The 24746-nt window shown below is 44.7% G+C and overlaps 1 protein-coding gene across 4 annotated transcripts in view; it reads right to left on the reverse strand.

Annotated features, from left to right (window-relative positions):
- Window positions 1–24746, reverse strand: part of TNRC6B (trinucleotide repeat containing adaptor 6B) — a 754281-nt gene that overhangs the window by 614477 nt on the left and 115058 nt on the right. For all 4 annotated transcript variants that reach the window (XM_082265794.1, XM_082265793.1, XM_082265791.1 and 1 more), the window contains exon 2: window positions 4484–4571. In XM_082265794.1, coding sequence (XP_082121920.1) covers window positions 4484–4571 — 88 coding nt within the window. The remainder of the gene's footprint in view (window positions 1–4483; window positions 4572–24746) is intronic.

Below are 24746 nucleotides of genomic sequence, written 5' to 3' on the forward strand. Positions count from 1 at the left end.
CACAGAAGATCCTCTCTGACTTGGTGACTCAAAGATATCCTCCTTTCCAAGGAATGAGGATGCCTGTCCCACCTGGCCAGGATCTCCGCTTGGAGAGATCGTGTGTGGAACTGTGCAAATGGTATCGCCTCGAAGGCTGACATCATCAAATCCAGGTACCGCATGCAGGTCCTGAGCTACGAGGAATCGTTGTCCCTGAGGGACCTGACCTCGTTCTGTCGAGTCTGGAGTTTGTCTTCCGGCGGAAAAACTTTTGCATAGACGGAGTCCAGGACCATCCCCAAGTAAGGGAGACGAACAGAAGGGGACAATGTCGACTTCTGACAGTTGATGGTCCACCCGAACTCCTGGAGCGTCTGAACCGTGGTTGACAGATCGCGCAACAGAGTTGGACTGGAACTCGATCTTAACAGGAGATCGTCCAGATATCCCAGGATTGCAATCCCCTGCACCCGCAACAGGGCCAGAACCGGAGCCAACACTTTTGTAAACACCCTTGGAGCCGAAGCGAGACCGAAGGGTAACGCCACAAACTGATAGTGCTCCTCTGCGATTGAGAACCGGAGGTACCTCTTATGACCCTCGAATATGGGGATGTGTAGCTACGCATCCTTGAGGTCGATTGAAGCCAGGAAATCTCCCGGGCTCAGGGAGGCTACCACCGAACGAAGGGATTCCATACGGAATTTTTGAACCCGCACTAAGCGGTTTAGAGATTTCAAGTCCAGAATAGGACGCACCTTGCCCTCCTTTCTGGGCACTGTGAACAGATTCGAGAAAAACCCCCAAAATCTGTCCCGATGAGGCACTGGGACGATGAGATCCTGAACCGCCCATTGAAGATTTTGTAAACGATCTGGGGTCAAATGAAGATTTGAGGGAAAGAACCTGTCCGCTGGACGCGATCGGAATTCGATCTTGTACCCTGACCGAATGAGTTCCAACCGTCCTGAATCCGGGAAATCCAAGGTTTGGGAAAACCGCGCAGACGTCCCCCCACCCCTGAAACAGGTGAGGGCGATCCTTTGGGTCGAGGCGGACTGGGCCGCCGTCCCAGCGTGGGCAGCTTTGGACTTGCCCGCCCAAGGCTTCTACTGGCCACCAGCGCCCATGCAGGATTTGCCCTTGTCTTGTGCCTTGAAGGCACAAAAGGACCCCTGATTAGGTTTAAAGGAAGGGCCCCGCTTATCGCGAAAAAAACTTACCTTTGGGTGCTTGGGAAAGCAGAGTGCTTTGCCCCCAGTGACCCCCTTAACCCCATCCCTCGTCCAGGGAGTCCCCAAAAAGGCGATTCCCTGCATAAGGGATGTCAGACACCGTCTTCCTGGAAGTCTGGTCAGCCGTCCCCCTCTTCATCCTCCCCTTCCGACGGAGAGGACCGAGACCCCTCATGGGGTACACTGTCCATGGCAACCATATCTAGCTCTGAATCAGAAGAATGAAAAAGCCTGGGCCTTTTCTTAGAAGCCCGCTCAGACATCAACAGATCCACTTTAGACGCTAAAGTCGCAAGTGCAGCAGTAAGGGAGCCCATCGCAGAGGATTCAGGCGTACCTGAACCCGCAGGGACCAGGAGGGACAAGCGTGGCCCAGACATACAGACATGAGGGGGATAACACAGACTCAAAGCAGACTGCCATCCCCTTGACAGAGGCCCCACATACACCCCCGGACATACAATGTCACAGACAGAGGGGGTAGCATGGTACTTACCGATCAAGCGAAAGTGTGGGTGCCCCTGGTGGTGGGGGTGCCGTCAGCCAAACAGGATTCTAGCAACACGCGGCGTACCGCAGTTGAGACATAATAGTAAAGTGGCCACTTTGCGGGCTTTGTCCCTGAGGACAGGGACAGGTCGTTTGCGAGGCCAGGGCGTACACATAGCCTGCTAAATGTTCGATGGCGGGCTGGGATTCCGTAAGGCTGTAGTACAACCAGTCCAATTCCCAGCTCCGCAAACACTGTAGTCTTCCGAAGTCTGACTAACTAAGCGCAGAATCAAATAAAAAGCTATCAGTGTAAAGAAAAAAACACTTAGCAGAAATAAATATTAAGAAAACAGAAGAAAAGGTTGAGACTGTAGCCCCAGCTAAGGTAAGCCTGCCGACTCCTGACTAGGCAAAAGACAAACTGATTTGGGAATGCTGCTAGCAGGGGTGTATTGGACCAGAGGGACAGCCCCCTATAGGTGTGTCTATGCAAAGTGTTTTGTGTTTTAACAAATCTTATGCCTAGCTTGCTCCTGTGGATAAGAGGTCAATACCCATAAGTGAAGACTGTATGAGTGGGTGGCGACTGTCAGAGGACGTAAGAGAAATACATTTTGGCCAAAAAATATGACATACATTGAGTATATTGAATATTTTTTAAAAGACAAAGTTGAAAATGTCATTTTTTCTCAAAATTTTCGCTCTTTTTTTATTAATATCGCAAAAAATAAAAAGCGCAGAGGTGATCAAATACCACCAAAAGAAAGCTCTGTTTGTGGGGGAAAAAAGGAAGTAAATTTTGTTTGGGTACAGCATTGCATGACCGCACATTTGTCAGTTAAAATCACGCAGTGCCGAGTTGCAAAAAGTGGCCTGGACGTAAAGCAGGAAAATCCTCCGGTGGTAAAGTGGTTAAATAGCTATATGCAGTGGTAAATATAAATAACCAACTCTATGGTTAAGGAGAAAAATCTCTAATCCACTTTGATATTTACCAGATTCAACCTATATCTCTTCTGTCCATTATTTTTAGAGTCAGAGAACAAATTCTTTATTTAAAAGAAGAAAAAAAAATTAAAGACTTTTTGCCAAATTTTCATAGGCAGGTGGTTTGATAAAATAAAAGCTACCTGCGCCTGCTGTCATTTACGTTTGATTTTCTAATCATTAGTGGGGTCAAATCGATGTTCGTATTCAACCACACCGACTGGAAAATTTGAGGAAGCAGAACAAAAAACTTCTCGGTCAAAGGAATTTTCAAAAATACAATTTTTCAGTGTATGGGGTTTTCATTCAGAAATTCCATTCACTTACAAACTGAATGTTAAAAGCAAGTGAAATTTTCAAACAAAATTCTTTCATTCAGCGAAAGTATAAAGATTTTTCGTATGAATATTCTCCTCCAAAAATCCATACGTTTAAGGCTCAGCGCACACCTATGCAGTTTGCTTTTGATCTGTTTCTGCAATGCCTTTTGCTGTGAGTTTTGCTGGGATTTCGTTTTACATTTTTTTCGTGCTTTATTTATTTTATTTTTTTTTTTTGCGAATTTGTTGGGGAGATTAATATAATAAAAAAAAAAAAAAAAAAAAAAACGCAAATCGTGGCAAAAATGACAAAAAGTGTTTTTCTGCAGCTTCTCCACTGACCTCTATTTAACCAAAAAAGCAAAAAAAGCACCGTTTTGTGTTGAAAAAAAATCCTTGGCCCGTTCCAAATACGCTGTGGCTCAAAAAAGCATAGATGTGAACGTATACCATAGAAAACCATGTTAAAGTATCCATGTAGTGTGTTTCTGCAAAACGCACCAAAAAACGCATAGGTGTGATCCAGGCCTAAGACGTTTAGTAGCAACAGCATGCTTTTTTTTTTTTTGTATTACCTGTAATAAGGGGATTAAAAAACGAAAATTAGCCCTTTTATAGTACAAAAAGAGCAGATAATCGCTACTATAAGGGGTTCATTTACACTGTGAAAGTAATAATATATATTACTCATTATATAAAAAAATGCATTTGTAAGACCGCTGCGCAAGTACGGTGTTATGAAAAAAATTGCAACGATCTCCATTTTATTCTCTAGGGTCTTTGCTAAAAAAAAAAAAAAAGAATATATATAATGTTTGGGGGTTCTAAGTAATTTTCTACCAAAAAAAAAAACACTGATTTTAACTTGTAAACAACAAGGGTAAGAAAAAGGCTCAAACCAGAAGTGGTTAAAGTGATTTTTTTTTTTTTTTAAAACATCAAACATGTTATATTTACCTGCTCTGTGTAATGATTTTGCACAGAGCAGCCCTGATCCTCCTCTTCTGGGGTCCCCCGCTGATGCTTCTGGCTCCTCCTGCCTCCAGAATGCCCCCCATAGCAAGCTGCAAAGTATAGTTTTGAGTGTGCGTATAGCAAGGTAAAAAAAAAAAAAACTTCTGCCATTAGAACCACTCACTTCCTGCCCAGGACTACATGTCCCAGGAGGCATTGCTCCTCACACATTCACAAGTTCTCAGGCACTTACTCACACTTGGATGGTGTACTGAGCTGTATGTGTGCTTCACTGTATTTCCAGATATGTAAACAAATAATGCATCCTGTATGCAGGCCAACTAATCAGCTGACCAACTAATCGATGAAAATAGTTGACAACCATTTTCATAACCGATTAGTGGTTGATGAATCGATTAGTTGTTTCAGCCCTAAACCATAATGCCTGTAAAGTAACAATATAAATAAAGAACTAAAAAAAATAAATAAATTACAAAATGACCAAAGACTCACCTTCTGAGCAGCGTCTTTCTTTTTCTTATCCTCTTTCTTCCTTTTCTTGTCTTCCATTAACTGTTCTTCCCTTTCTTGCTCCTTCTCTCTAAACAGGAACATAATGCCCATTTTAATGAACAGACTTTTACAAGTAAATAAAGTCTTTGGAATATTCTGTATTATATCACTGTGAAATAACAGCTATACAGTACTGTACAATTTACTAAGTTACATTACACAGAATACAGGTTGTAGACAGTAGATTAATCTTAAAAGGTGTTCAAGACTTAGCCTAAATCTACTTCATGTTTATCAACAGGTAATAAAGGTGATGTCAAGATACCGTTTAATACTTGAAAACAAGACTTGGCCTAAATCTACTTAATATTTACCAGCAGGTAATAAAGTTGATGTCAAGATACCGTTTAATACTCGAAATCAAGTGTTCTAGTCTTCAAGTTAACTGACCACTATCAATCAACAGTCAAATGCCATAGCTTCTACTGCCCACTAAAGTTCTGGCATTTGACAGTTTAGTAAAGAAGGCAGGGGGCTAGCATGAGGAGTGGGGAGGATCCCATTCTTAACTTTGGAAGAATTCTGAAAATGGTTGTAAATCCTTACATATACCCAGTGAAGTGACTGGCTTCAGGTGATACACCAAGATGAAACAAATCCTCCTACATACGTTGTACCTGTGTATCTGCGACCCTGTCTTCCCTATATATGTTCAAAGTGCTGAATCTTACAGCTTGTCTGGGCGTTCAGAAAAGAAGGGCAGATAGCAGAAGTTATTGTCTGCAGAGCTCAGTGAGGAAAGTAGGGACACAACTCCCCTCCAGACAACACACAGGACAGAGCTGAAGCTATCAATCAGCTGTCAATTTTTTTTCTCTTGCAGTCAGGAAAATTTGTCAGAAGTGAGTCATGCTAATAGCAGAGGAACTAAGTAGCAGACCAAAGCGACACTTGGCGCTCTTAATTGAGACAAGTACACATTATAGAGGGATGTACTTTGTTCATATTTCATATCTGAGGTTTAAACGACTTTAACCACTTCCCGCAAACTGACATACATGTATGTCGGCTTGAAGTAGTTGTTGTACAGGGATGATGCATGCAGCTGCAGGCATCAACCCTGTACCGTTTTTTAGAGCTGGCGGACGGATTTCAGGACATAACCGATGCGGCTCAGCAGTCACTCGGCTGTTATGCCCCTCCCGCAGGTCTGCATGGGTCTCCTGTCCCACCCAGAGACCTGAGCAACCAGCCAGCATGCCAACCGGCTGGTTGCAGTCCCAAACAAAGCTGTATTCGGCTTCAATCAGGTCCCTGATCAAGTAACCCAGAAGTGACATCACAACGTCACTTCCGGTTTACTCGGCTACCAATGGCGCCGATTTAACCACTTTACCACCGGAGGATTTTACGGTCTTATGTCTGGGCCACTTTTTGCGATTTGGCACAGTGCAAATTTAACTGACAATTGCGCGGACATGCAATGCCATACCCAAACGAAATTTACGTCCTTTTTTCCCCACAAACCGAGCTTTCTTTTGGTGGTATTTGATCACCTATGCGATTTTTACTTTTTGCGCTATTATCAAAAAGAGAGCGACAATTTTGAAAAAATAACAATATTTTTCAAATTTTTTTTATATGAAATTTCCCCCCAAAAAATGTAAAAAAAAAAATCAAAATGTGTTATTTTAGGCCAATTTGTTTTCTGCTACATATTCTTGGTAAAAAAAATTGCAATAAGCATATTTTGATGGGTTTGCGCAAAAGTTATTGCGTTTACTAACGAAGGGAAAGATTTCTGTCGTTTTTGTTGGTTTTTTTTTTTTTTCTTTAACGAGTAATGGCGGCGATCTGCGATTTTTTTTTGCGGGACTGCGACATTGCGGCGGACAGATCGGACCCTTGACTGACATTTTTGACACTTTTGGGGTTACCAGTGACATTACTACAGTAATCAGTGCTATAAATATGCACTGTTACTGTAAAAATGACACTGGCAGGGAAGGGGTTAATTTTATTGGCAGGGAAGGGGTTAATGTATGCCTGGTGCTTACTAACGTGTGGGGGGAGGTGACTGAGTGACACAAGGACAGATCGCAGGTTCAGCTATGCTGAACCCTGCAATCTGACCCTGCCTGTCACTTAGGAGATCCGCCCGCTTGTGTTTACACAAGCGGGCGGATCTCCAGACTCGATTCCCCGACGATCGGGGAAGAGCAGCGGCGATCACCGCTGCTCCTCCCCTGGCCCAACTCTCGCTGTGACTGAATACGAGCGAGGGGGATTGTCAGACCTAAAAGAGCAACTTTGCCACAGTACAGCTCTAGTGAGCAGACTGCAAGTGGTTAAAAAAAAAAAAAAAAAAAGAAGAAGTGACAGCAATCAAAAATGCAGATTTCGGAGTTTTGAATACTTTTAAGTGCAGTGGAGGGGTCTAGAGTATTTTAGACCCAAGATCCCACCATAAAAAGAGTACCTGTCTCTACCTATTACTATCACAAGTGATGTTTACTTTACATTCCTTGTGACAGCAATAAAAGTGATCATATTTAAAAAAAAAATAAAAAAAAGTTAAAAATAAAATAGGAGAATTTTTTTTAAAAGTGACCACGTCCCCGCAAACGCACGCACAAAAGAAAACGCATACGTAAGTCACACTCGAAAATGAAAAAACGGTGTTCAAATCACACATGTGAGGTATCGCCGCGATCGTCAGAGCGAGAGCAATAATTGTAAAAAAAAAAAGACCTCCTCTGTAACTCTAAAAACAAAAAAAAAAAACATAAAAGTTTTAAGCGTCACCTATGGAGATTTTTAGGTAGCGTAATTTGACGCTATTCCATCAGCGTGCACAATTTGCCGCTTTACACACCTGAGCAACCGAAGTCTGATGGCGAAAAGTAGAGATCGACCGATTATTGGCAACACCGAAACATAATCTGAGGCCAATATGCACTTTCCCCTATATATTGGAATCTGCATTTGGATTTACCGCTATTGCCGATATTTACGTGACGTCATCGCGTATGTTGCGCCACGCGCCTCCGCACACTGGGCAGCTCCTAGGCCGCCTCTATCCACCTCATTACAGTTTATTTTACCCGCCCCGGCCACACTGGAGTCTTCATGCATCACAGGCGGTCGGTCGGGACAGTGAGTTCTTCTACATCTAGTGAGTGAACAGTGACCAACAGTCTGACACACGTTCTGTATCTGTTCTGTAACACAGCCGCCGCAGTCACCCACCACCCACAGCTGCCCGGTGCCAGCCAGCAACCCAGTCCCACACACCCACTGTATACCAGTGAGCCAGCCTTAGGCCCTACCCGAGTCCTGACTCCTGAGACCTGACGGTACAAGCTAGCAAGCCACGGGCCCGCCACCACACAGGGTGCCAGCCAGCCACCAAAAGTTGGACGACAGCCAGCCACCCAGCCAAAGCGGTGCCAGCCAGCCACCACAGGGTGCCGCCCACCACAGGGTGCCAGCCAGCCACCACAGGGTGCCAGCCAGCCACCACAGGGTGCCAGCCAGCCACTCACCACCACAGGGTGCCAGCCACCCACCCACCACAGGGTGCCAGCCAGCCAGCCCCCCACCACCACAGGGTGCCAGCCAGCCACCCACCGCCACAGGGTTCCAGCCAGCCACCCACCACCACCACAGGGTGCCAGCCAGCCCCCCCGCCACAGGGTGCCGGCCAGCCACCAAAAGGTGGACGACAGCCAGCCACCTAGCCAAAGCGGTGCCTGCCAGCCAGCCACCACAGGGTGCCAGCCAGCCAGGGTGCCGCCGACTACAGGGTGCCAGCCAGCCAGCCAGCCACTACAGGGTGCCAGCCAGCCAGCTACTACAGGGTGCCAGCCAGCCACCACAGGGTGCCAGCCAGCCAGCCACCACAGGGTGCAAGCCACCCAGCCACCACAGGGTGCAAGCCACCCAGCCACCACAGGGTGCAAGCCACCCAGCCACCACAGGGTGCAAGCCACCACAGGGTGGCCAGCCAGCCAGCCACCACAGGGTGGCCAACCAGCCAGCCACCACAGGGTGGCCAGCCAGCCAGCCAGCCACCACAGGGTGCCAGCCAGCCACCCACCCACCACAGGGTGCCAGCCAGACAGCCACCCACTTACAGGGTGCCAGCCAGACAGCCACCCACTTACAGGGTGCCAGCCAGCCATTTTGTTTAAGCCTATATTAGTGCCTGACTCTTTCTTGTTTCAATGGAGATGGATGGAGATAGAAAAATTAAAAGTGTGGTCTGGGACTATTTCTCCATCTCCAGGAAAATCAGCAGCACTGTGCAACACTTGAAAAAACAATGTGAGTATGGGATTAATAACTGCAAAAACCAAAAATATGTCTAATCTTTGGACCCATCTAAGAGTTCATCATGTTAAATTGTATAATGCAGCACAGAAAAAACAAAATTAATCACAAGGTGATTCATCCCTATCCCAGGCAACAATAACAGATATGTTTCAGAGAAAAAAAAAAACAGGTGGCTAAAATCTGATGGAAGATACCAACTGCTGGACAGAGTACTCACAGAGATGATGGTGACTGATAACCAGCCATATACAATAGTGTCTGACTCTGGATTTAAGCGGTTAATGTCCATAGTTGAGCCAAGGTACACACTGAAGAGTGACAAATTTTATCGAACTGAAATGCTGCAAAAGATTCACCAAAAGGTCATTGACAAAGTAAAGATGCTGCAACCAGAGAATACTGGCAACTCACTATCATCCACGACGAACTGCTGGTCAGGACAAACGGAGTCCTTAATGAGTCTTACATGCCACTTCATTGACAGCGGATGAACAAGAAGGCATTTGGTGTTGAATACAAAAGTGATGCAAGGATCCCACACTGGGGAGTAAATTAGAGAAATGTTTCTAGGCATGCTAGAAGAATGGGGAATCACCAAAGACAGAATGATGCTTGTGCTGCGAGACAGTGGAGTGAACATGGTTAAAGGTATGAGACTTAGCACACCCAGCGGATTGAAGACTGATCTATTTTTTAAAGTAGAGTGTTGTCCTCTCTCTACAACAGGGGGTCTATTGTCAGGTTTTGCCAAAAAGTATTTCTTCTGATTAAGGCTCCGTTCACATGTCAGCGTATGGATCGCGGGCAGAATCGCCGCGATTCCGCCCGCGATCCGGAGATTATTGCAAATAGCGGGACGCCTGTGCGTTGCCCGTGATTTTCAATAGCCCCCCAAACGCTGAGCGATGTTGCTGCGATTTCCGCCTGCCGAATCGCGGTAACATCGCGCAAAAAAAATTGCGGAACGCAATACGGTCCAAAGAAGCTCTTGTACTTTTTTGGGCGTAATGCGTCCCGTGATTTTTTTTTTGCGCGATGTTACCACGATTTGGCAGGCGGAAATCGCGGCAACATCGCTCAGCATTTGGGGGACTATTGCAAATCACGGGCAACGCACAGGCGTCCCGCGATTTGCAATAATCTCCGGATCGCGGGCGGAATCGCGCCACGATCCATACGCTGACATGTGAACGGAGCCTAAGGGAACGCATGAATTTCTGTAAATTCACGTATGTATCAAATTTATTAAGGTGCAAATTTGCATGAATGAGACTTGCTTTAGTGTCAGACCTCAGTTGCATGGCATACACCCTCCAACTGGTGGTAAATGGTCTGTCAAACCAGAAAGCTTTGCTGGACATTAGCATGCTGAAGAAGTGCACAGGCCATTTCCACCATTCTGTTCTTGCCAAGCAGCGACTGAGGTGTATTCAGGAAGATCTTGGCCTACCCAAAAACAACCTGATACAGGCTGTTCCAAGACCATGGGACTCAACGCTACACATGTTACAAAGGGTACTGGAGCAAAAGCGAGCACTCACTATATATTCTGGTAAATATGGACTTGGGAGGACATTCTTGTCCTACTGCAGATCAGTGGGACATAGTAAGCAACATTATAGAGACGCTCGTACCCATTGAGAAAGTGACACTGGAGGTGAGTCATTATGACTCATCTGTTTCCTCTGTGATCCCATGCGCGAGAGTCCTGAAGATGCTTCTTCAAAAGAATGAAGGACCCAACACACGTGGCATCAAAGCATGTAGGCAGGCCATGAGGGACAGCCTCACCAAATGGTTTGAGAAGCATGAGGAAAATAAAAATGTTGTGCTTACATGTCTTTTGGATCCACACTACAAGAACCATCCTTTCTCTTCTGATGATGTATTGGCCAAGGCAAAGCAATGGCTGACAGAACATATTCAACAGAAGGTGCAGGAGGTTCCTCTTGATGAAAAGTCAAGGACAAGAAGAGAAGTTTTCTGATGTGGAAAAGCAGGATGCAGGAGAAAAATGTCCCAAAAGACAACTGACAGAAGAAAAAATTAATCGCGGTCAAATAGATGCAATGTTCAGCGTTTTATTGGGGCCTCATGCAGAGGATTCATCAGAATCTGCAATAATGAGCCTGGATGATGAACTTCATCTCTATTTGAAGGAACCAGTAATTGACAGAAGAAGTGATCCTCTTCAGTGGTGGAAAGAAAATGAGGTACGCTACAAAAGACTTGCTTCTCATGCTAGAAGATACCTTTCTGCTCCTCCTTCCTCAGTACCAAGTGAGCGTGTTTTTAGTGGCAGCAATTTATGAAAAGAAAAGAAGCCGTTTAACTTGTGAACATGCTGAAATGTTATGCTTTCTGCACTATAATATTGTTCTACTTAACTGGGAGTATGGATTTGAAAGTGTAGTAGTGTTTGTCCACCAGTCCACTGCGTCTGTCCAATCCACTGTCTAGCTTGTGTCTATTTTTTTGACTTTGCTGCGCTGCAGTCAGTGCATAACTGCTAGAAAAAAAAAATAGACATAGTAGACAGTGGATTGGAGTCAGTGCCAGTGGACCACTGCTACAGTAGAATGCCACTCACTGCTGCAATAATTTTAAATCACTACTGCGAGAAGATCTTGCACAGCCCCCATTGAGATCCTTTAAACAATCCTGGGACAGATGGAGATTTGATGGAAAGAACCTGTCTGCTGGAAGAGATCGAAATTCGATCTTGTACCCTGTACGAATCAGTTCGTGAACCCATTTGTCTTGAATCAGAGATGTCAAGGGTTCCTGAAAGTAAAGCAGACGTCCCACCCACCCGAGCCGGGTGAGGGCGTCCCTTCATGCGGAGGAAGACTTGGCCGCAGCACCGGACTGACCGGCCTTGGGCTTACCTGACCAAGCCGTCTTCGTTCCACCGGAGGCTTTGAACGGTTTTCCCTTTTCCTGTGCCCGAGGCACGAAAAAGCCCCCAGGGAGCCTTGAAGGAGGGACTCCACTTACCGCGGGGTGCCTTACCCTTTGTGGACTGGGGCAGAAGAGTACTCTTACCCCCCGTGAGACCCTTGATGAGCTCATCCAAGGAGTCACCAAAAAGTCGTTCCCGGGATCAGAAACTGCCTTTTTAGAAGCTTGGTCTGCTGACCAGCTCTTCCGCCATACCATGCGGCGAAAGGCAATCCCCACCGCAGATACTCTTGCGACCAAGGGAGCCTCGTCCAGAGCCGGGTCACACAGATACACCATGGCCTGGGCCATTTGATCAGTGAGTTCGACGAGTTGGGGGAACCGACTCCTCCAGCAAGTTGCTCTTAAGCACCTTAATCCATTCCGTGACCGTTTGAGAAACCAGCACAGATGCGAACACAGGCTTGAGAAGCGAGCCCGCCACCAAGTAGAGGTGGCGGGAAAGAGATTCCATGCGCCTGTCCACCGGGTCCTTAAACACCGGGGAGTCCTCCACGGGAACCACTGTGGATTTATTAAACCGGGAAACAGTGTGGTCCACCTTAGGGGACACTGTACAGCGATTGGAAACTGAGTCTGCAAAAGGGTGACAGCGCTAAACACGCTTAGACACCGCCAGCATGTGCTTAATGCACCGCCATTGCTGGTTCACGGTCTCGTGAAACTCCACGGGACAAGGGAAAACCTAACCCGACTTCTGGACTTTGCGGGAGCTGACGACAATACACTTTCCTGACTGTGTGGGCTCATCATCAATATGCAAAGTCTCCCTGAGGGAGCGAACCAGTGCTTCCACCAAAACGCGTTCCCGCGCTGCAGCAGAGGACTCCTCCTCGCCGTCCGAATGTGAGGACAGGGACTCCTCAAGGCGGACAGTGTCTGTGGCAACCACTTCAGGCTCTGAATCTGAAGATTGAGAGGGCATCGGCCGTTTTTGAATAGGAACTTGTGACATGACAAGATCAACTTTGGACGCCAGAGTTTCAATGGCTGCAGACAGAGATGCCAGGGAAGGTGATCCGGATGTCCTGGATACACAAACAAGATCAGTGGGGAAAATATTACTCTGGGACTCCATGTTGGCAAATAGACAAAAAAAAAAAGCTACACTGGCCCTATAAATACGCGATAGCGGTCCGCACCGCTAAATTGCGCTACTGCAGGAGTCCCCCTTTAGCTAGTATAAAAACTGATAAGAGCTAAATGTGTCTGAAGAATGCCCAACAGGACTAAAGACCCCCTTACTGTGCCAGAACTGGATCAGCAACTGCTCTCAATTCTGTCTGCAGCAAGTGAAAAACTCCTGGGAGGAAGTGACCAAATAGCACTAGAGGGCGAAACCCCCCTGAGCCACCACATGGTGCCATAGGAAAGAATGAGAAAAGCACAGGGACAATGGCAGCTGCCAATACAGCGCGGCCTGCCCACATCCAAGATGGTGCCCGAAAACGGCGCCAACACACAGCAAGGCAGAAAATGACTACTGCCCTTACATTGATGCAGCCTGCCTGCCCACACCTATACATAGTTACATAGTTAGTGAGGTTGAAAAAAAGACACCAGTCCATCCAGTTCAACCTATGATGTGTGCGTGTTTGCTGTTAACCGTACATTGTATACCCCTCTATGTTGTCTTTAAGGTGCCCATCTAATAGTTTTTTGAAACTATCGATGCTCCCTGCTGATACGACTGTTTGCGGAAGAGAATTCCACATGCTTACTGCTCTTACAGTGAAGAACCCCCTGCGTATTTTAAGGTTAAACCGCCTTTCCTCTAGTTTTAACGAGTGGCCCAGTGTCTTATTGTATTTCCTTTCTCTAAATAGGTTTTTCCATATGCTAGGGTCGCCAGTACAGTATTTTTACATTGATATCATATCCCCCCTCAATCGTCTCTTTTCCAGAGAGAATAAGTTCAGTGCTTGTAGTCTTTCCTCATAGCGGATGTCCTCCATTCCCCTAATTATTTTTGTTGCCCTTCTCTGGACTTTCTCCAGTTCCAGCACATCCTTCCTGAGGACCGGTGCCCAGAACTGGACAGCATACTCCAGATATGGCCGGACCAGAGTCTTGTAGAGCGGGAGAATAATCTCTATTTCTGGAGTGAATCTCCTTTTTTATGCATCCCAGTATTCTGTTGGCTTTGCTTGCAGCGGCTTGGCATTGCATGCCACTGCCAAGCCTGTTGTCTACCAGTACCCCCAGGTCCTTTTCCATCCTAGACTCACCCAGAGGTCCCCCCCCCCAGTGAGTAGCTTGCTTTCTGGTTTCTGGCACCCAGGTGCATTACTTTACATTTTTCAACATTAAACCTCATCTGCCATGTAGTTGCCCACTCAATTATTTTGTTCAGGTCCGCTTGTAAGGTTTCCACATCCTGCCCAGAAGATATTGGCATGCTTAGTTTAGTATCATCCGCAAATACTGAGCTTTTACTCAATATCCCCTCCTCTAGATCATTTATGAATAAATTAAACAGGATTGGCCCCAGGACAGAACCTTGGGTGACCCCACTTTCCACACCCACCCAATCCGAGTACTCCTCATTAATCACCACCCTCTGGACTCTCCCCTGGAGCCAGTTCTCTATCCAGGTAATCACCTTATGGTCCATACCTACCTTCCTTAGTTTGAACAGTAAGCGTTTGTGGGGAACGGTGTCAAAGGCCTTTGCGAAGTCCAGGTACACCACATCCACAGGCTTACCTTTATCTAGGTGGCAGCTCACTTCATCATAGAAGGTTAATAGATTGGCAAGAACGATTTTTCATGAATCCATGCTGATTACTACTAATAATACCGTTTTCATTACTAAAGTCTTGTATGTGGTCCCTTAACATCCCCTCCAAAATCTTGCAGACTACTGATGTTAGGCTGACCGGCCTATAGTTACCCGGGATATATCTCGGCCCCTTTCTAAATATTGGTACCACGTTGGCTTTTTTCCAATCAGCTGGCACCATACCCATCTGTAAACTATCCTTAAAGATCAAGAATAATGGTCTGGCAATCACCTGGCTGAGCTCTTTAAGAACCCTCAGGTGCAAGCCATCCGGTCCCGGTGATTTATTTATGTGAAGTTTCTCTAGTTTAGTTCTAAGTCTATTTTCTGTTAGCCGTGGCGGTACTTCCTGAGGTGCGTTTTGTTTGGCCTTACAAGCTGGGTTAGTGTAGCCCCCAATTCTTTTGTGAAGACTGAAGAGAAGAAATAATTTAACACTACCGCCTTTCCCCTGTGGCCAAAACTCCCTTATCGTCTTTTATGGGGCCAATGTGTTCTGGCCTCGCTTTCTTACTGTTTATATACTTAAAGAACTCCTCCTGCAGATCCGGCACCTCTCATCCTGCATAATGGTGGCCAAACACGGCACCAGCGATCAGGAGCCCAGGGAACAAGGCCACTGTACAAATCAACCACAGGGAACCCCCCAGGAAGAGGTAGAAGCTATACACCCCCCCCCCCAGGCGTTAGATGCTGGTATAGCGCCCTCATGAGAGGCAGGAAGGGTAGGACTTGTCCTGACAGGCCAGGGGGATCTTACAGAGATCGCAGCTCTGACATCCCCAGGAGTGGGCCCAGATCTCCCCCACGATGACTGTCCCAGGAACCAGGGGGGCAGAAGCATACCATGGACCCCGGGCTCCGCTCCGAGGCAGCTCGCCTCCCACCCTGAGTGGGGGTGCTACCAGCCAAGAAGGGTACACTGCAACTCAGGGCGTTCCAGGGAGATGTATCCCAATGAAAACATTTGTTCGCAGGCTCGTCCCAATCCATCAGGGCACCGTCGTGGCGAGGCCTGGGTGGACCACAACCTGCTCACGCTCGTTGGCAAGGCTGGGAGACCATAAGGTTCTAAATTATCCAGTGCAAAACCCCAGCCCAGCTGTCGCTTGTAGTTCACCAGGAGGATCCCCCTGACACTAGCTAGCGATAGTGAGTAACGAAAATTAAACATTTCTCAAAGAAAACAAAAAACTGAGACCGGAGTCCCAGCAGAGAAACCTAGGTCCTACTCCTAACACTAGGCAGCAAGAAACTGATTAGTAAGCACGATGTGTGGGGTAATGTCTGAGGGGACAGCCCCTAAGGGTGTATCTAGTGAAAAGTTTTTCTTAAAATTTCACTGCCTAGTTTTACTCTTGAGGGCGCATTAACCATTTGTGAGGAAACTATGAAGTGGCTGCATCTGTCAGAGGACTTAAGAGACACACACACTAATATTAATATATATATATATATATATATATATATAAATATATATATATATATATATATATATATATATATATATATATATATATATATATATATATATATTGACAGACTTTGTGGAGGGAGATTTCTGCAGCATATTTGGCAAATACAGAATCAGAGTATACTGTATATAAAATAATATGCAAAGTGGTTGGAGGGAGGCATCAGAATGGAAAATGTTTTTATTACAAATTATGTGAGCAGACGGCAGTCCCTCTTTAATTACAGCATAAACCTTGGTTATATTTGCCTCCATGTGGATTAAATTAAAAATGTGACAATCATGCAAGCACCATAGTGTGCTTGCACCTTAGCATTGTTGTTACCCTAAAAATAATTTTAAAATCAGGCCAGGTATAGGTTTATACATTTTTGTCACAAAAACAAAAAGTTCCTGTAAAAATTGTATTTTTGTCTAATCATAAATTCCATTTATCTGATGTTTGATGGACACAGCTCTTCTTCTTCTTCACCGTAGGGTTATACTGCCCTTTACAGGAGTAGGACACTAGGCAGAGAAAAAGCTTGAGCACGCCTATGGGGCACTCCCTGGGGGTATATTCCCACTGTGTTCCCATTGAACATCAGAGAAATGGATTTTACGGTAAGACAAAAATACAATTTTCTCTTTCGTTCATTGACGGACACAGCTCTTCATTTTCTTGACTGTAAAGACGTCCCAAAGCAGTGTCAAACATGAGGGGTGGAAACAGCAGAAAAAAACAAAACTTCACCCAAGCTAAACCTAGCCAACCAAGTAACATGGAGCTCAACTGTCAACAACTGGAGATCACCTGAAAAAGAAAAAACACACTCAAAGTGGACAAGTCCTCTAAACAGCAGGCTGCAAAACTTTGGGGTAAAAAAAAAAGCATCCACAGATGCCAACACACCCACTTTATAAAGCTTTGTGAATGTGTATATAGAGAACCAGGTAGCCGCCTGCAAACCTGCATCTCTGATGGCTAATGACAGAAGGCCCAGGAGGCATTGTACGCATAGACTGCGCCTTGTCAGGGAAGTGAAGAACTTTACCCCTAATACAATACCCAAGGGGTATGAGGATTTTTGGCATTGAAGCCATTACTGATGAGTTAGACAGAGGGAGGAGATATCAGAGATTGTGCAAAAGGGGAAGCTTCTGGATATTTACCCTATGTAGTCTGATGCCGAAGGGATTAAACAAGGACCAAGAAGTGCATAATCTAATCCATTAGTCCTGGTCATTTTTACAAATTGTGTGTATATATGTGGAGCAGATGATTACATTTCATCATACAACAGTTTTTAATTAATTTATTATAAAAGTTTTTTTTGTTTTTTTTAGTGTGTGTGTGTATAAAATATATATACATACATACACACACATATATACACACAAACACACATTTAAATTTTTAAATCTTGACACCAGGAAAGTGGCAAAAAAAAAAAAGGAAAGTGGCAGCTGGCCTTTCCCAGCATATAGGTCATATGCTTACAGCATTCATTTTTTTAATATAGATTTCCAGCATTCCCAGTGACCATTTTCCCCTTTTGTGTATGATGTTCTTAGAGATTACATTGCATTTCCACTGCCGTCTGGGATCCATAGAAGGCATGAAGTGACGTGTGCGGTTCACTATTGGAGGCGTCCTTCCGTTTCCTCCGGATGTGACGCACCTAGACCATCAGGTCGGCTCTTGGAATTGAAACGCACGGCACAGACATGTTTACAGCCTTTGGCCAGCATGCATTTCACAGATCAACATGTGTTATGCCTACTAATGTGTTGGGCATAAGTGGACCCCCTCACATCTGGGCATCTTAACCACTTGCCGACTGCTCACAGTATATTTACTGCGGCAGTCAGCCCCTCACAGGCAGAGCGACGTAGCTCTACGTCGCTAGCCTGTGAGGCTCTGGGGAGGTCACCCGCGCGGTCACGGACCCCCCCCCCCCCCCCGCGCGTGTGACTGGCGGACCCGATGTCCGCCGGTCACTCGGCGATCGTCGGGGGGGGGGGGGGGGGGGGTCGGGAGAAAGTCAGGCGGCTTGTGTAAACAAGCTGCCTGTCATTCTCCTCGGTGTAAAGACAGTGATCACACGGATCTACCATGTAGATCCGTTGATCAGTGTCCTTACACCTCAAGCCACAGCCAATCACAGTAGAAAGCACGCCCCTAGGGACACACACAGCCCCTCCCTCCCAAATAAAGTTAACCCCTTCACTACCAGTGTATTTTTACAGTAACAGTGCATATATATAGCACTGATTACTGTAGAAATGTCACTGGTAACCCCAAAAGTGTCAAAAATGTCAGTCAAGGGTCCGATCTGTCCGCCCCAATGTCGCAGTACCGCAAAAAAAAAAAAAAAACGCAGATCGCCGCCATTACGCGTTAAAAAAAAAACGACAAAAATCTTTCCCTTTGTTCATAAACGCGATAACTTTTGCGCAAACCAATAAAAATACGCTTTTTGCGATTTTTTTTACCAAACATATGTAGCATAAAACAAATTGGCCGAAAATGTTAAATTTTGATTTTTACATTTTTTTGGGGGGGAATTTCATTTAAAAAAATGTGAAAAAGTTATTTTTGCAAAATTTACGCTCTTTTGTTTATAGCGCAAAAAGTAAAAAGCGCACAGGTGATCAAATACCACCAAAAGAAAGCTCTGTTTGTGGGAAAAAAAAGGACGTCAAATTCGTTTAGGTACAGCGTCGCACGACCGCGCAATTGTCCATTAAAGTCACGCAGTGCCGAGCCAAATCGCAAAATACCCCCTGGTCGTTTAGCAGGAAAATCCTCCGGGGCTAAAGTGGTTAATAGGTTTTTATGAATGATCCAACCATCAGAAAGGCTTAGATGAAGAATAAAGCATAGAACCCCCTAGTGGCTGGCAAAATACCTTTTAATCCACCTATTTTTTAATCCACTTATTTAGAATTCATTATTTATCAAAATTTGTCAGGTTTTTGAGACCCTTAAACTTTTGTCTCTATTACGAGGTTTTATCAACAAGGATTTTTTTTTTTGGGGGGGGGGGGGGGGGGTTTACTAATACCACAATGTGCTTGTGTGTGTATACACATACACACATATATAAATATATATATATATATATATATATATATATATATATATATATACACACACACATATACATACATACATATACACACACACACATATATAGTGCCTTGCCAAAGTATTCGGCCCCCTTTAACTTTGCGACCTTTTGCCACATTTCAGGCTTCAAACAAAGATATAAAACTGTAATTTTTTGTGAAGAATCAACAAGTGGGACACAATCATGAAGTGGAACGAAATTTATTAGATATTTCAAACTTTAACAAAAAAAAAAAAAAAAAACTGAAAAATTGGGCGTGCAAAATTATTCAGTCCCCTTAAGTTAATACTTTGTAGCGCCACCTTTTGCTGCGATTACAGCTGTAAGCCGCTTGGGGTATGTCTCTATCAGTTTTGCACATCGAGAGACTGAAATTTTTGCCCATTCCTCCTTGCAAAACAGCTCAAGCTCAGTGAGGTTGGATAGAGAGCGTTTATGAACAGCAGTTTTCAGTTCTTTCCACAGATTCTCGATTGGATTCCGGTCTGGACTTTGACTTGGCCATTCTAACACCTGGATATGCTTATTTGTGAACCATTCCATTGTAGATTTTGCTTTATGTTTTGGATCATTGTCTTGTTGGAAGACAAATCTCCGTCCCAGTCTCAGGTCTTTTGCAGACTCCATCAGGTTTTCTTCCAGAATGGTCCTGTATTTGGCTCCATCCATCTTCCCATCAATTTTAACCATCTTCCCTGTCCCTGCTGAAGAAAAGCAGGCCCAAACCATGATGCTGCCACCACCATGTTTGACAGTGGGGATGGTGTGTTCAGGGTGATGAGCTGTGTTGCTTTTACGCCAAACATAACGTTTTGCATTGTTGCCAAAAAGTTTGATTTTGGTTTCATCTGACCAGAGCACCTTCTTCCACATGTTTGGTGTGTCTCCCAGGTGGCTTGTGGCAAACTTTAAACTACACTTTTTATGGATATCTTTAAGAAATGGCTTTCTTCTTGCCACTCTCCCATAAAGGCCAGATTTGTGCAGTATACGACTGATTGTTGTCCTATGGACAGAGTGTCCCATCTCAGCTGTAGATCTCTGCAGTTCATCCAGAGTGATCATGGGCCTCTTGGCTGCATCTCTGATCAGTCTCCTCCTTGTATATGCTGAAAGTTTAGAGGGAGGGCCAGGTCTTCGTAGATTTGCAGTGGTCTGATACTTCCATTTCAATATTATCGCTTGCACAGTGCTCCTTGGAATGTTTAAAGCTTGGGAAATCTTTTTGTATCCAAATCCAGCTTTAAACTTCTCCACAACAGTATCTCGGACCTGCCTGGTGTGTTCCTTGTTCTTCATGATGCTCTCTGCGCTTTAAACGGACCTCTGAGACTATCACAGTGCAGGTGCATTTACACGGAGACTTGATTACACACAGGAGAATTCTATTTATCATCAGTCATTTAGGTCAACATTGGATCATTCAGAGATCCTCACTGAACTTCTGGAGAGAATTTGCTGCACTAAAAGTAAATGGGCGTGCAAAATTATTCAGCCCCATTTTTCAGTTCTTTATTTTTAATTTATTTATTTTTTTTAAAGGTTAACAAAGTTTAAAATATCCAATAAATTTCGTTCCACTTCATGACTGTGTCCCACTTGTTGTTGATTCTTCACAAAAAATTACAGTTTTATATCTTTATGTTTGAAGCCTGAAATGTGGCAAAAGGTCGCAAAGTTCAAAGGGGGCCGAATACTTTCCCAAGGCACTGTGTGTGTATATATATATATATATATATACACACACACACACACACACACACACACATACATACATACACACACACATATACACAGTTGTGCTCATATGTTTACATACCCTGGCAGAATTTATGATTTCTTGCCCATTTTTCAGAGAATATAGTTGAGAACACAAAAATTTGTTTTACTCATGGTTAGTGTTTGGCTGAAGCAATTTAGAAATCAACTGTTTACTCCTTTTAAAATTATAATGACAACAGAAACTACCCAAATGACCCTGATCAAAAGTTTACATACCCTGGTGATTTCGGCCTGATAACATGCACACAAGTTGACATAAAGGGGTTTGAATGGCTATTAGGTAACCATCCTCACCTGTGATCTGTTTGCTTGTAATTAGTATGTGTGTATAAAAGGTCAATGAGTTTCTGGACTCCTGATAGACCCTTGCATCTTTCATCCAGTGCTGCATTGACGTTTCTGGATTCTGAGTCATGGGGGAAAGCAAAAGAATTGTCAAAGGATCTTCAGGAAAAGGTAGTTCAACTGTATAAAACAGGAAAAAGATATAAAAAGATATCCAAGGAAATGAGAATGCCAATCAGCAGTGTTCAAACTCTAATCAAGTAATGGAAAAAGAGGGGTTCTATTGAAACCAAACAATGGTCAGGTCGACCAACTAAAAATTCAACCACAACTGCCAGGAAAATTGTTCGGGATGCAAAGAAAAACCCACAAATAACTTCAGATGAAATACAGGACTCTCTGAAAACGTGGTGTGGCTGTTTCAAGATGCACAATAAGATGGCACTTTGGCTGCATGGTGGAATCGCCAGAAGAAAGCCATTACTACGCAAATGCCACAAAGTACGCCAAAAAGCACAGACAAGCCTCAAACCTTCTGGCAAAGTCATTTGGAGTGATGAAACCAAAATTGAGTTTTTTAGCCACAACCATAAAATGCTACACTTGGAGAGGAGTCACCCATGATGAAAGGTACACCATTCCTACCTTGAAACACGGAGGTGGATCACTGATGTTTTAGGGATGTGTCAGCTAAAAATGCACAGGAAATTGGTCAGAATTAATGCCAAGATGAATGCAGTATGTTATCAAAAAATACTAGGGATGCACCGAATATTCGGCGGCCGAAAATAGAGGAAATGGCACTTTCGGTGTTCGGCCGAATAAATCAAAAGGCCGAATAATTTTGAGCCGAAAAATGTCTCACCTTCCTCATTGCGGCTCGTGGTCCTCTACTGTGATCTATGTAAAAAATGTCCTCTGCAGTAAGTAACCCTCTGATAATGTATGCAATGATTCTCTGTAGCTTCCGCCCTGACCGCTCACCTTCCCGCCCTCTGCTCCTGACTGGCGGCTCCTTCACACTAGGTCCACGCCCCGCCCCCCTGTTCGCGGCTTTTGGCTCTGGCTGCAGTTGAGGTATGTGATGTGGAGCTGAGCACATTTGGGGGAGAAGAATACGGTAGCTGGCAGCTGCACAAGCATTAGTGTGCAGACCACTTGCCATGCTAATTATATTAGAGTGCCCTATAAAGTGCCCCTTGACATAAAATGTGGCCATCAGCGTGCCCCTTATTTTATGCTAAGGGACATGCTGATGAGCATATTTTATGTTAAGGGGCACTCTGATGGGCATATTTCAATTTAAGGGGCACGCTAATGGGCATATTTTATGTTAAGAGCAATGCTTTTTTAAATGTTTTGTTTTGCCCATCAGAGTGCCCCCTAACATAAAATGTGCCCATCAGCGTGCCCCCTAACATAAAATGTGCCCATCAGCGTGCCCCCTGACATAAAATGTGCCCATCAGAGTGCCCCCTAACATAAAATGTGCCCATCAGCGTGCCCCTTATTTTATGCTAAGGGACATGCTGATGAGCATATTTTATGTTAAGGGGCACTCTGATGAGCATATTTTATGTTAAGGGGCACTCTGATGGGCATATTTTATGTTAAGGGGCACGCTAATGGGCATATTTTATGTTAAAAAATGCGAAACACCACGTTCGATATTCGGCCTTCGGCCAAGCATTTCATTATTATTCGGCTTCGGCCAAGAATTTCATTTCGGTGCATCCCTAAAAAATACTGGAGGAAAATTTGCATTCATCAGCACGGAAGCTGCGCAAGGGACGCACTTGGACATTCAAACATGAAAATGATCCAAAACACAAGGCCAAGTTTACCCGATATTGGCTACAGCAGACTAAAGTGAAGGTCCTGGAGTGGCCATCTCAGTCTCCTGACCTCGATCATTGAGCCACTCTGGGGAGATCTCAAACGTGCAGTTCATGCAAGACAGCACAAGAATTTACAAGAACTGGAGGCTTTTTGCCAGGAAGAATTGACAGTTGACTGATAAATTACATAGTTAAAATAGTAGGTGAGGTTGAATAAAGACAATAGTCCATCCAGTTCAACCTGTGTAGGTGTGTGCGTGGCCGTAATCATCTCATACCCCTGAATGTTCTGATCCTTGAGATGTACGTCCAATAGTCTTTTGAAAGCCACCATACTTCCTGCAGAAACCACCTCTTGAGGTAGAGAATTCCACAATCTTGTAGCCCTAACAGTAAAGAACCCCCACGTTGCCTGAGGTTAAAACGCTTCTCCTTTAATCGCATTGTATGCCCTCAAGTCCTTAATGCAATTCTTTCGACGGAATAGCTTTTTTTCAATGCTGAGTTTACCATTGAGATATTTATAAATTGCTATCATGTCCCCTCTCAGGCGTTTCTTCTCCAGGAAAAATAAATCAAGCGATTGCAGACGCTCTTCATAATTAAAAGGTCCTCCAATCCCCTAATTAGTTTAGTTGGCCTTCTCTGGACTCTCTCCAGCTTCAACACATCCCTCCTGAGGACTGGCGACCAGAACTGGACATAATACTCCAGATGTATTTGTCTCTCAAAGTTGATTTTGGCCATTTTGACTTCGTATTTACTTTTCTTATTTGCCTCCTTGCATTACTCGAAAGCCGATACTGTGCCCTCTGATTTATATTTCTTGAAGGCTTTTTTTTCCCCCTAATATATTTTTTAACATTACAGTTTAGCCAGCCAGATTTGGCTTTGTCTCTTCTATATTTATTTCCCATAGGAATGCACTGCGAAATGCATTTGTTTAATATGTTTCTAAAGCATTCCCATGTTTCCTCCGTGGTCAGTGTTCCAGGGTTTGGTCCCAGTTTACCCTTTCTATCATTGAGCACAATTTGGGAAAGTTTGCCCTTCTGAAGTTTAGGGTTCTTATGTTCCCCACTTGCCTTGTTATATTGTTATTTGCGCTAAATGTGATCATCCTGTGATAGCTAGAGCCCAGGTTGTCCTGGACTCCTACCTCCGAGATTAGGTCTCGGTCATTCGTGATCAATAGATCCAGGACTGCATTTTCTCTAGTAGGAGAATCCACCAACTGAGAGATGTAGTTGTCCTGTAAGGTTTCCAGGAATAGATGGGCCTTCTGTGAGTGTGTAGTCCCCTCTTCCCAGTCAATGTCAGGATAATTGAAGTCCCCCAATATGATGACTGATCCCAGTTTTGCCGCTTTACCCAACAGTGATATAAATTCCTGCTCTACCTCCTCCCTTTGGTTGGGTGGCCTATAGCAAACCCCCACAATTCCTTTTCCCTTTTCTTCTTCCCTATGGAGTTCTACCCACACGGATTCTAACTCCATACTTATCCCTTCCCTAATATCACTCCTCTCAATGACCCTTACATTATTCTTGACATAGAGACATACCCCTCCCCCTCTTTTTCCTACCCTGTCCTTCCGGTACACTGAATACCCTTGGATATTGGCCAGCCAGTCCTGTAAGGGGTCGAACCAAGTTTCCGTTATTCCCACAAGGTCTATGTCCTCCTCATGTAC

The sequence above is a fragment of the Pelophylax lessonae genome (assembly GCF_965119305.1).
Source record: "Pelophylax lessonae genome assembly, chromosome: 8".
Lineage (NCBI taxonomy): Eukaryota > Metazoa > Chordata > Amphibia > Anura > Ranidae > Pelophylax > Pelophylax lessonae.